We start from the raw sequence: 11,851 nt of genomic DNA, 5'->3' as shown, positions 1-11,851 counted from the left end.
ACTCGATTAATCGTAAGAATAATCGATAGATTACTCGATTACTAAAATATTCGTTTACAACAGCCCTAGATACAACCATGTAATGTTTCTTCATTGATTTGTTTTCTTTTCCTTTCTGAAGATGCTTCTGCCTCTCCTGAGGCAGCGCCAGAAGCTGAGCTCTTTTCTCTATAAAAGATTTGTTGCCAGTGTTGCCCAAAGGGCCGAGTATTTGTTTGATATCTCCCTGTAGCTCCTTCTAGGTTTTACACAGAAATGACAGCTGGAAAGTGTGGCTGCTATTTATAATAAACACTTGATTTTTGTTTCTACTTTGTCTTCCTAACCTTTCTGCTTATTGCCCATCTTCTGTCATCTTTTTTTCAGGCATTGGAGGTTTGGAGGACTGTGTCTTAAAGACAGCTACCCTGTCAGCTTCCCCTGCTTGTTCCCCCTTCACCCCACTCTACTTTGAAGCTGCACCCATTGTACGGGTTGCTGTAGAGCCAAAACATCCAAGTAGGTTTCATCAGACATTTAGTTTGTGATTCACTTGTTAAAGATACAATATCTGCTGGCTTCCACCCATTCCACATTTCCTCTCGACTTCACCTGTGGTGCGTTTGTTGTCCTTTTGCTTAACAACTATTGGAGTGAGATTCGGGGTGGAGCTTTATGATATTCAGCTCGTCATACTCACTTGGAAATTGCTCTAGAAACTGTAAGTGCCCTCTCTGGTAAAAACTAGTTCCATTGGCTCAAAATCCTTGATGTTCTTCATTTGATGTTATTAAACTTGAACCTGCAGGAAGTTTAACACCAGGTCTGAATGAAGCTTTACTTTTTTAAGTTGCTGATTTAGCATTGGAATCACCAACATTTTGTTTTTGACTCAGTTGAATTATTAAACCAGAAGAAATGAACTGATACCTGCTGAATTGACAGCAATGGCAATAAAAATGAACATTTTCCACATGTATGCTGTAGGTGAGATGCCAAAGCTGGTTTCTGGGATGCGTTTGTTGAACCAGGCAGATCCATGTGCTGAGGTTCTGATACAGGAAACAGGAGAGCACGTTCTGGTCACTGCTGGAGAAGTTCACCTGCAGCGCTGTCTAGATGACCTCAGAGAGAGGTGAGCGTATTTTATCACATCTTTTTCCCTCCACCATTTCTGTTAATAATAATATTATGTTTATTGTTCATTTCATTTAAAAGTGCCTTTGAGGACACTCAACATCACTGTACAGTAAAAAAACCCAACATAAAACAAAAGGAACAATTGGAATAGAAGTGCAATAAAAAATAACTAAAAAGAAATAAGATAACATGTTTTCAGACGAGATTTGAACAGTGACAGGAGGTGATGTTTTGTAGATCGAGGAGCTGTGAATTCCAAATGTGGGGAGCAGAGCGACTAATGCTGCGTATCAGACCAAACCCAATTTGGGTCTTAGGATCATCTGGGTTGCATGCAAAGTCTATGTGGCGTGCATTTAGCGCTGTGTGGTTGAAGTGTTTTGAGCGTTCCACACGGAATGCAGTGCAGCCGACGCTAGAGTTGGAAAATATGAACTTTTGCTGCTGGATACGGAGCATCAACCAATCAGAGAGACTCTGCCACACGGTGCAGTGGTGTGTAGTTGGGGTCCTGCCAGGAGATTCAGGGTTAGCAGCATGACTGGAAATCCCAGGGATTCGGGGGTCTGGACCCCCCAAATTTTGGAAAACTCTAGATTTGCCCTCCCTCCATCATAAAGGAAACCTTTGTAGTTAAACAATGGAAATATGAAAAGGCAAAAGAAAGAATTTCATGACCAGGCTCCTGATTATTTTTGTCAGCTTTCAACTAAATATTGTGCTGCTCATGGTCTTCGTTCTCAAGCTCTGAATCTCCTGGTTGTTCCACGAACATGGTTAAAAACTAAAGGGGATGGGGCCTTTCAGTTGGTGGCCTCAAGGCTGTGGAACAGTTTGTCCTTGCAGCTCCGTTTTGCTGACTTAGTGGACGTTTTTAAAAAGCAACCAAAAATATTTTTTATTTTCTCAGGCTTTTATCGCTTGATTTTACTGTGATTCTTATGTTGGTTATATTTATGTTTTGTATGGTTTTAAAGTTGATTTCTACTGTACAGCGCTTTGTGATTTTATGACTCTGAAAAGCAATTTATAAATAAACTTTTCTTACTTGCTATAGAAAGACATAAATCCGCCATTCATCTCAGGAAAAAAACAAGAATGCATTTTTAGGTTCTCCCTGTTCCCCCTGCCTTTTTTTTTAGAACAATGGTTTAGTCCAGGGGTGCCCAAAGTCTGTCCTCGGGGGCCGGCATCCTGCACGTTTTAGTTCTCTCTCTGGTGGTTGCAACGACCTTTTCCGCATGGCCATGGTCTTCTTTTGCCTTCTAACGAGCCATCATTGAATCCAGGTGCATTAAACCAGGGAGAGAACTAAAACATGCAGGATGCTGGGCCTCCAGGACCCACTTTGGGCTACACTGGTTTAGTCCAATGTATAGGAGGAGCAACAACAGTGCTGAGGAACCTCAGTGTCTGAAGTGAGGAGCTAGCTGTGGCTCTGCAGCACAAATAAAAAACCTCCAGTAAGTACATACCTAAAGCTAAATACATATAACATCTTTTATTTACTTTCACTGCTCAATAGGAAGAAACACATTAACAATAAAACTGAGACCATAGTCCTTTCATTTCATTACTTATCAGCCCCAGCTACAGAGGAATTTAGCAGGGGAGGCATTGGCTTAGTTTGTGGCGGCAGACCAAAACGACCCTTTACTTTAATATAAATACATAAAGAAACCTTTATGTAACCTTTCAAATAAAATATATATTTTTTATTAATATCAAATAAACAAGAAGGATGTAAACAGTGACATATAAAATGTTGAGAACTTTTGTTCAAATTTGCATAAACATTAGCTCATACGTTGCAGAAATCTAATGTTTCAGATCTCTGAAGTCTATTCATTTAAATGCAAAATATTCAAGTAAGAATATCAATAACAATATTAATCGAGTAAAAGAAAAAAGTACAGTGCAGTAAAACTACTTTTATAAGTACCACTTTCCCCAAAAATGTTATTCAAGTAATTGTAACCAGTACTACCAGTATTACGTTTGAACACAGATAACATCAGAATTAGTAGCCTATTTTTGTTAACAAGCTTAACTTGATATATTGGCATTAGCTAGTCATCATTTATTTAACATCTGCATCCAACAGCATTACTCAACTCACTGTTAACTTGAAGGATAAACTGTGCAAAGTTCTTTGCCTTTTGCTGGTTTGCTGCCGTGATTCTAACACATACCTGTGCAACTCCACACAGCAGCAGCATTTCTCTGTTGCACAGTTGTAAACCCGGCGCGAGCGTCTTAGCGCTCATGTTGCGTTTCAAGGCAGCTCAAAAAAATACATTATCGCCACTTGTATGACCAACACTTACCCTAACGACCTATTGTATATAATTTGAGACTTGTATTCTGCCATCTACTGGATTATTATTCCACTACAAGCAGAAAAACAGCTTTTTCCCCCCTTTTCAAAATGTCTTCTTGCATGAAAATTGGTCATATGTGTTTTCCAGGAAAGTCTTTGCCAATTTCAGACAACTTGCAGTAAAAATAATATATGCATTGTTATTCACATTTTTAAATTAATGTTTTATGTTTTGAATTAATGCACAATTAAATAGAAAAGTTTTTGTTATATTACATTTAAATGGTGTTGAAATGTGTGTATCATATTCGGTACTGCAGGTATTTAAGGTGCTTTATCACTGAACAGTAATGTACCGTATTTTCCGCACTACAATGCACATTTAAAAACCTTCAATTTCCTCAAAAGCCAACAGTGCGCCTTATAATCCGGTGTGCCTTATATATGGACCAATATTGAGCCACAACAGGTCTAGCAACTACGGTAAGCAGCGCCAGACTTCATTTTGCCCCGTAGAAGAAGAAGCGCGCAGTGCATGCTGGGATAGTTGTCAGAACGCTGGTTTATTAATAAAGTTTGACTGACCTATCTACCTACCCACCGTCTAGAATCAGGTCATCTGCAGGTCATTTAGCACCGCGTTCTCTACCAACATGCTGTGTGCAAATGGAGAAGGGTGACCATCGTCCAACCACGCCCCGGCCCAGTCGCGGAAGACTCTCCTCGCTGACCGGAGTTGGACTGTTTTGTTGACATTCTGTTTAGTGCAGCTCCATCTAGTGGATGCATAGCGTAACTCCAGCCTCTACTGCAGCGTCTATTCTATGCGCCTTATAATGCGGTGCGCCTAACCCTACCCTAAAGAGGTTCAGTCAAAGTCACAAGCATTTTCTTTCTTTTACTTTACCAAAACAGATTTTACAGTGTAGATCTACTGCATAATATCAAATAATATACATACATTGCAGGTTGACTGGAAAGAGGAAGTTGTGCATTTTGTTGAAGGTTACACTGGATATTTTGTGTTAATTGTAGAAAGTTTGGAATAGATTTTGTAATACAGCACTAAAGGAGTCAGTATAGCACTAATTACTCTTCCACTTTGTCTAATTTGTCTCGGAAGGTTTGCCAAGATAGAGATTAGTGTGTCTAAGCCCATCATTCCATTCAGAGAAACTGTGGTGCGACCTCCAAAGGTGGATATGGTGAATGAGGAACTTGGCAAGCAACAAAAAGTTGCTGTCATTCATCAGGTAAGTCACATTGATGTTTTTCAAAATGTTGAAGACAGAGTCACTGTCTCTTACAGATATTGAAAGAAAGTTCTGCAAATTTATACGAGGAGTAAATGAGTCTTTTTCTTTGATTCAGTCATAATTGACAGCAAACTTTTGAGTCATTATGAGCAGCGGAAATAACCACCAGCTTACCAGTTGACTGTGTTTTAGGTGAAAAAAGAGCTTCCTCAGGGTCGTTCATCTGACTACCAGCATGTGGACCCTGACGGTCTTGTTACCCTCACCACTCCTAACAGACTTGCTACTGTCTGTGTACGGGCCATCCCATTACCACAGGGTAACACACACTAACTCAGTCCAAGTATGGCTTTAAATGAATGACGTGGTATTTGATGTTTGAGGTTAAAAACATGAAGGAACTTGAACAGTGATGCACTATATGTACCAGTGAGTTTGAAGTTTGATTGTATTTTTAATGGGTACTAACTTGTTGGTGACTTCAGCTCAGCTGTCTTGTCTTTCTGGACAGAGGTGACTGTTCTCTTGGAGAGAAACTCTGAGTTAATTCGGGCTTTGGAGCTGATGAACTCATCCCTCAGGGAGGGGAGAGCCATGGACATAAATTTCAGGATCCTGGAGACTATTGCAGAACTGAAAGACCATCTTCAGAGCTTGCTGCAGGAAAGAAAGTGGCGGAATGCTGTGGAACGGATCTGGGCTTTTGGGCCTCGGAGGTCAGTCTTGGTGGCGTCCCTGAGCAGATTTAACCATTTCCAAACAATCTCAGCTTTTATAATCAATGATGGTGCAAATTCATGTAGCATTTTTCAGTTAATATTACTTCATGGGGTTGGTAATTTGGTTGGTTTTTGTGTTTGTTTTCAGGTATGGTCCCAACATTCTGCTGAACAGCATTAAAGACTACAGCCGACCGTCAGTGTGGCAGTGTCTTGAGTGGAGACACAGTAATGATCAAGTTAGAGCTCCAGCTTCTCCACTCCGAGACTTTGATAACAGCATCGTCAGTGGTTTCCAACTTGCAACCCTGTCTGGTCCCATGTGTGAAGAACCCCTGATGGGAGTTTGCTTCTCGGTTGAGAGGTGGGATGTTGAGTCTGTACCTTTTTCACAAAATTCAGACACCTTGAAAGAGGACTCTGTTTCCCCTGAAGCATTGCGAGATGTCAGTTCACATGGAAACAGTGTAGATGCAACAACAGAGCGAAAGATGGATGCTTCTTCTGTGGACTGCTACGGGCCAGTCTCCGGCCAGCTGATCGCGGCCATGAAGGAGGCATGCCGGTATGCCTTCCAGGCTCAGCCCCAGAGACTGATGGCAGCTATGTACACTTGTGAGATCATGGCAACTGCTGAGGTGCTGGGTAAGGGTGTATTTTTCTTAATACATCATTGCATAAATAGTTCCAAGCTTTTACGAACTGTTTCATCATTTAGGCCACTCTGAAAAAAGCTTTGTTTCATTATTTCTTTATTTATTGCGTAGGGCCTCCTCGTCTGGTCAGCCTCCTGCTGTGATTAACAAGCAAAAGCAGCTGCTATGGTTGATCTGATTGTTTGCAGAGATTGGATAAAGCGTGAAACACTTTTTCTACCACAAAATGAATGTTTATATTTCAATTTTTTGTATGAAGTCAACTGTGAGAATATTTCTGTTATTTTTATAAGCATTAAAAATGATCTTTTTGAAACCAGAAAACTCCGTGAGAGCTTTTTATTTTGAGTGCGTCAAGAACCTCCTCCTGAGAAACTACTCTGGCATTCATGTTTTTTGGATGCAAACGTAGCCATGGCAACATGTATACAGTGACAAAGTATAAACTCTAAATCTAATTCTTAAACCTATTTGCTTAGAGTTTCCTTTGATTAACATCAACTGGAACGTTATAAGCCTCATCTGTTTTACACCCTGCCGTCACTTTTCCTACTTCCCACTGCAATGTAATGTTTTTTGCTGGTTTCCTGTTTTATTTTCCTGTTAATCATGTAGAGCACTTTAAATTGCCTTGTTGCTGAAAATGTTGTGTAAATAAAATTGCCATGCTTTTTTTTTGTTTTGTTTTTTTGGATGATGTCAGCAGTTGCTGCCCTGACTTTGCATGTTGTTTCTCGTTCATAAGGCCGGGTTTATGGTGTACTTGGAAAGCGAGAAGGTCGAGTCCTCCATGAAGAGATGAAAGAAGGGACAGATATGTTTATCATCACAGCTGTTCTTCCTGTTGCTGAGAGCTTCGGCTTTGCTGATGAGATCCGCAAGAGGACAAGTGGACTGGCCAGTCCACAGCTGGTTTTCAGCCACTGGGAGGTGAACTTTTAGCCATTCTTTTATGAAAAGCCAGAATTTGTTTTTCCTCTGCTATAAAAGCCATGTGATCATTATGCGATAATTTTTATGCAGTACCATCAAAAAGTATTCGTATCCCTTTTTCCCCCACACTTTTTGCCAATTGAGAATTATTTTAAAACTCATTTTATTATTTTTCTCAAAAAAGGTTCAACACAAACTAGCTGAGAGTATCAAAGTAAAAACACATTTTTAGAGACTTTGTAAATTTAGAGAAGCATTTGTTCTGAGAGTCAAAATAGAACTTAGGTGTTGACTTCCAACTCATATTGATGTTGTTTTGCACATTTGTGGGAATCCATCTATAAAAAGTTTAGTTGACTGAATGTGATTTGGAATGGAACACTTTGACTAACTTTACAAGTATTTGATATGGTTTGATGCATCATGTAACCGGAAAAATAATACTAAAAATAATAATAAAATAATATAAAACCAGCGTGAAGGTGACAACGAGGGGCGTGTGAAAGCTCCTCACCTGGCTGAACCTGCATGGTGAGGTTAGCGCTGGTTGGTTAACCACCAACGCTCCGACCAATCAGGAACAGAAACAGAAACTTTACAGGGAAGACAGAGCCACGCTGGGCAGCGTGTTGAGATGTAAAAACCCCACATAATAGTTTGTTCACAAAGATAAATCATTCTCACTGCTCCCTCAATGCGCAGCTCTGAAAGTGCAACTACAAGTTATTCCTGCGATTCACGCTGTGCAACCAGAGCTAATGCGGTTCATTTTAAACTGAAATGTTGATGTGGAGTTCGCCAAAGAAAAATAATCCCACACAGGGGGTTGATATAAATATCCATACAGGTCAGCCTGTGTCCAGTTTGAGTGAAAGGAGGCACCCGATTCTCGCTGAGGTAAACTTAAAAGATCAAGCAGGGGCAGCGCGCGAGGCACCAGCTGTGTGATTGGTCTGCTCTCCCGGCTTTAAATGCATAAACTGTAAACATATCTTTTCGGAATAATTTTGCTCCGTCAGTGAAACGCTCAGAGCAACAGAAATGCTTTCAATCCAGATTTAATAAAAAAAAAGAAAAATTTTTTTTTTGGAATCTTAATATTTCTAAAAACAGAAACAAGCAACGGTTGGCCTGGCAGGGGTGGGTCGGGGGTGACTAGTAAAGCATGGCGGGCTTCCAGGCTTATAATACACTGGGGGAAACCCTGACATAGTTTGAACCCATTTAAAAGAAACCAGTTGGTAGTAACTACAATTTCTAAAATACTTCCTGCTCTGCTGATGTTTGCCTTACATGTTTCAAATTACCTCTAAACAAATAAATGATCAAAGGTGTACATAAAATTCTCCTGTTGTTTTTTTATTCAGAGTACATTTTTATGGGCAAAAGTAAAATTTAGGAATTTATGTACAATAATACATGTTCTATAAATGAGGTTTGTTTTGCAATTGTCAGAAAAAAATTCTTTTTGCATACACATGGAGACATGGTGACTCTGCCTGTTATGTTTGCAAACCAGGTGATCAGCAGTGACCCATACTGGGTTCCTACCACAGAAGAAGAATACCTGCATTTTGGAGAGAAGGCAGACTCTGTGAACCAGGCCCTGAAATACATGAACGCTGTCCGTCGACGGAAGGGTCTTTTTGTGGAAGAGAAGATCGTTGAGCATGCAGAGAAACAGAGGACACTTGGCAAGAACAAGTAGAGGAGATATCTGTCCGTCCTATCCCAATGTATCTCTCTGATAATGTTGACCTCTGTCAAGTCAATTCAGCAACATTTTGTGTTGGACTGTACTCTGCCATGAGTCTTTAATGTCATCATGCCGTTGTCCTTGGAGCTCAAATATTGCATAGCAGCAACAGCACACTTCCTCAAGTTTCTAATTCAATGAGATTAAATGACAAAATATTAGGAATAAAGTCTATTGAGAAAGAAAATAGTGTTTTGTTCACTATAAAGGTAAACAAATGTTGGTATTAGTTTCAATCAATCAAATTTTATTTCTATAGCACATTTCAGCACCAAGGCATTTCAAAGTGCTTTACATCATTACAAACACAAAAACACAAAGTCATGCAATAGAATCGACAAAAAAAACTGCATCAAGTCAAGTGCCATCATAAATTCGTGATTACATTTCAAAGACAACTAAACAGGTGGGTTTTTAGTCGAAATTTAGAGGCACTTAGTGTTTCAGCTGTTTTACAGTTTTCTGGAAGTTTGTTCCAAATTTGTGGTGCATAGAAGCTGAATGCTGCTTCTCCTTGTTTGGTTCTGGTTCTGGATGCAGAGCAGAACCAGAACCAGAAGACCTGAGGGGTCTGGAAGGTTGATACTACAACAGCAGATCTTAATGTATTGTGGTGCTAAACCATTCAGTGATTTATAAACTAACAACAAATCTATTCTCTGAGCTACAGGGAGCCAGTGTAGGGACTTTAAAACTGGTGTGATGTGCTCTAACTTCCTGAATTTAGTGAGAACACAAGCAGCAGCGTTCTGGATCAGCTGCAGGTGTTTGATTGATTTGTTAGTCAGACCTGTGAAGACGCTGTTGCAGTATTCAATGAGGTTAAAGATAAACTCATGGATGAGTTTCTCTAGATCTCACTGAGACATCAGTCCTCTAATCCTGGAGATGTTCTTCAGGTGATAGAAGGTCGACTTTGTGACTGTCTTAATGTGGCTCTGAAGGTTCAGGTCAGAGTCCATCACTACTCCCAGGGAAGGGCGCCGCCAGGAAACTTGGCCCCATGACAAAGAATTAAATTGGGCCCCCTGCTGTTACAATGTCTTGAGTCTATTTGACCCATAAAAAGTGGCACAATTTTAAAGGCATGTATAACTGCCTTGCTTTCTTGTCATGAGAGTTTGTTATGAGACAGACAATCTGAGAAAAGATGAATCTCCTCTACCTCCCCCTGACCTTCTACTGTCGGCTGAAGATTGTTATTGACACCCTAAAACCCACCTCCTGCCTCTGATTGGTTGTTTCTAGAGATCACTGGGAGAAGGCAGAGGAATTAAAGTGAAATGGAGGTAAACAGTCTGTAGCTAAGCTAACTATCTTAAATGGTTGATAATCTCACAGTCTAACCACCTCTCTTGGAGACTTTCTGGAAGTTTGTTCCAGATTTCTGGGGCCCCTCTTCATGCTAAAATCATCAGCACCTCTAACAGCTTCTGTGATAGATTTAGTGAAATATGAGAGAGGGGGAATAGTTTAATTGGCCAACCTAAAAAAGCAATACGTTTTAATTGCAGTTTACTAAATTGTATTTGTGAACAAACAGAGCTTAAACTCAAATATTAAACTCGGAGCATCAGATTGTAGCTATGGTAACAAAACAATCTACCTATAAAGATTATTCGAACTTTTACAAAGTAAACTTGCCAGCTCCTTAAAATCTTACATTTAAATGTTAAACAATTTAAAATATTTTAATGTATGTATGCTGAAAGCATTAAATCAAATTTAGCAGCATTGATCATCTCAATAAACAAATATTACATTTCTGTATCTGTGGTCTGTGTTAAAATATTAGCATTTATGGGCCCCTGAAGCCCTGGGGGCCTTATGGAGCTGCTGACTTGATTTGGATTAAACAGAAGTGCAAATAACTGAAATTCATTTTAATTGTATTTTTTGAATTGTTGTTTTTAAGACTAGTTGTGTGTTTAGATAGCATTTCACTGGTGATATTTTCCCATAACATAATTACTCTGTAATGTTTTTACTTCTCCTGTCTACTCCACATCTTTTAATATAAAAACACTTTGGACCACCAGTGGACGGCCTCGGCACCTGGACCACCAGGCTTAGCAAGTTTTCTGGGGGAAACCCTGTGTGTCATAACAGAGAAATGGTCTTTATCTGGCAATGTATTGAGACTCAGCTAAACAAAGCTAGACCATAAAAACATGTTCACACTCTTTCTGGCTCCAGTTTTGTATATGCAAAACCTGCACCAGTATTATACAGATGCCAGATGAATACAAAACACATCAGTCTTCTATGTTTTTGCCTAAAGCTTTCATTGTAATTATCCCATGACTTGATACACTAACCCTCACAAGATGATTTTGGAAACATGTGGAAGTTAAGGAAATACCTGAGATAAACATACCTACTCTGCAGCTTATGCTATGTAAGTAGCATTTTTACTACTTACATATTTTTTTGATATTCCAAGTTTCTGTAATATTTTTTGTCAGAAAAGCCAAAGTCTGTTGATTGTGATAGTGAAAGCAATAAAAGGTTACAACATCTGAGGAGATGAACCCTTTTATAGGCACCATAGATTTGTTTGGTGGCCAGATAGAGTGGGGATTCTAATAATTCTAAACTCCTTCCATTTTCAAAGAATGAAGAGACAACAATTATAAGGAGGGGAGGTACATAGGAGTGTGATCTGATCATATATTGTGTAGTCATCCTAATTGGCCACATGATGGTGCCAAACCCACCTTATCTGGGCCAGGAACAGTACAGTCAACATCTCAGTCAGGATGCTTCATTTGTGTATTTATATCAACTTTTATCAACTTCTACTGGCTTAATCCACATGTACTTAATTTGGCTGACCAGCACACATTCACAATGAACATTTTTTAATAATTGATCTTAAAATAATGTAGCCCTGTGCCCTCATCCCTAAATCAAATGCTAGCGAATCGCCTCTTTCTGTTTGACTGTGTATGTGAGTATACTAAAAAAAATATAGATCAGTGAGCAATGCAATGGACTCAGAACCGGAAGGCTGCAGGTTTGATTCTGGGTTGAACCATGTATTCAACTTCATTTCCTTGCGGGATCAATAAATTCATTTTCAATTTGGTTTC

At 39.6% G+C, this 11,851-nt stretch overlaps 1 protein-coding gene across 4 annotated transcripts in view; it reads left to right on the top strand.

Moving 5' to 3' along the window:
* Positions 1 to 8,946, top strand: part of efl1 (elongation factor like GTPase 1) — a 53,466-nt gene extending 44,520 nt beyond the window's left edge. For 3 of the 4 annotated variants that reach the window (XM_015054855.1, XM_015054853.1, XM_015054854.1), the window contains exons 16-23: positions 367 to 498; positions 967 to 1,114; positions 4,563 to 4,692; positions 4,888 to 5,014; positions 5,207 to 5,411; positions 5,563 to 6,059; positions 6,816 to 7,000; positions 8,523 to 8,946. In XM_015054855.1, the coding sequence (XP_014910341.1) occupies positions 367 to 498; positions 967 to 1,114; positions 4,563 to 4,692; positions 4,888 to 5,014; positions 5,207 to 5,411; positions 5,563 to 6,059; positions 6,816 to 7,000; positions 8,523 to 8,711 (1,613 nt within the window). In that variant the 3' untranslated portion in view covers positions 8,712 to 8,946. Of the gene's footprint in view, positions 1 to 366; positions 499 to 966; positions 1,115 to 4,562; positions 4,693 to 4,887; positions 5,015 to 5,206; positions 5,412 to 5,562; positions 6,060 to 6,815; positions 7,001 to 8,522 lie in introns of those variants that run through there. The other variant, XM_015054856.1, reaches the window with a different exon arrangement.
* Positions 8,947 to 11,851: the final 2,905 nt, after the last annotated feature.

This window comes from Poecilia latipinna, unplaced genomic scaffold (genome assembly GCF_001443285.1).
Source record: "Poecilia latipinna isolate Pla-1442-1.1 unplaced genomic scaffold, P_latipinna-1.0 Scaffold1282, whole genome shotgun sequence".
NCBI classification, from domain to species: domain Eukaryota; kingdom Metazoa; phylum Chordata; class Actinopteri; order Cyprinodontiformes; family Poeciliidae; genus Poecilia; species Poecilia latipinna.
Note: the sequence above shows the minus strand (reverse complement) of the source record. Positions and strands in the feature narration are given on the sequence as shown.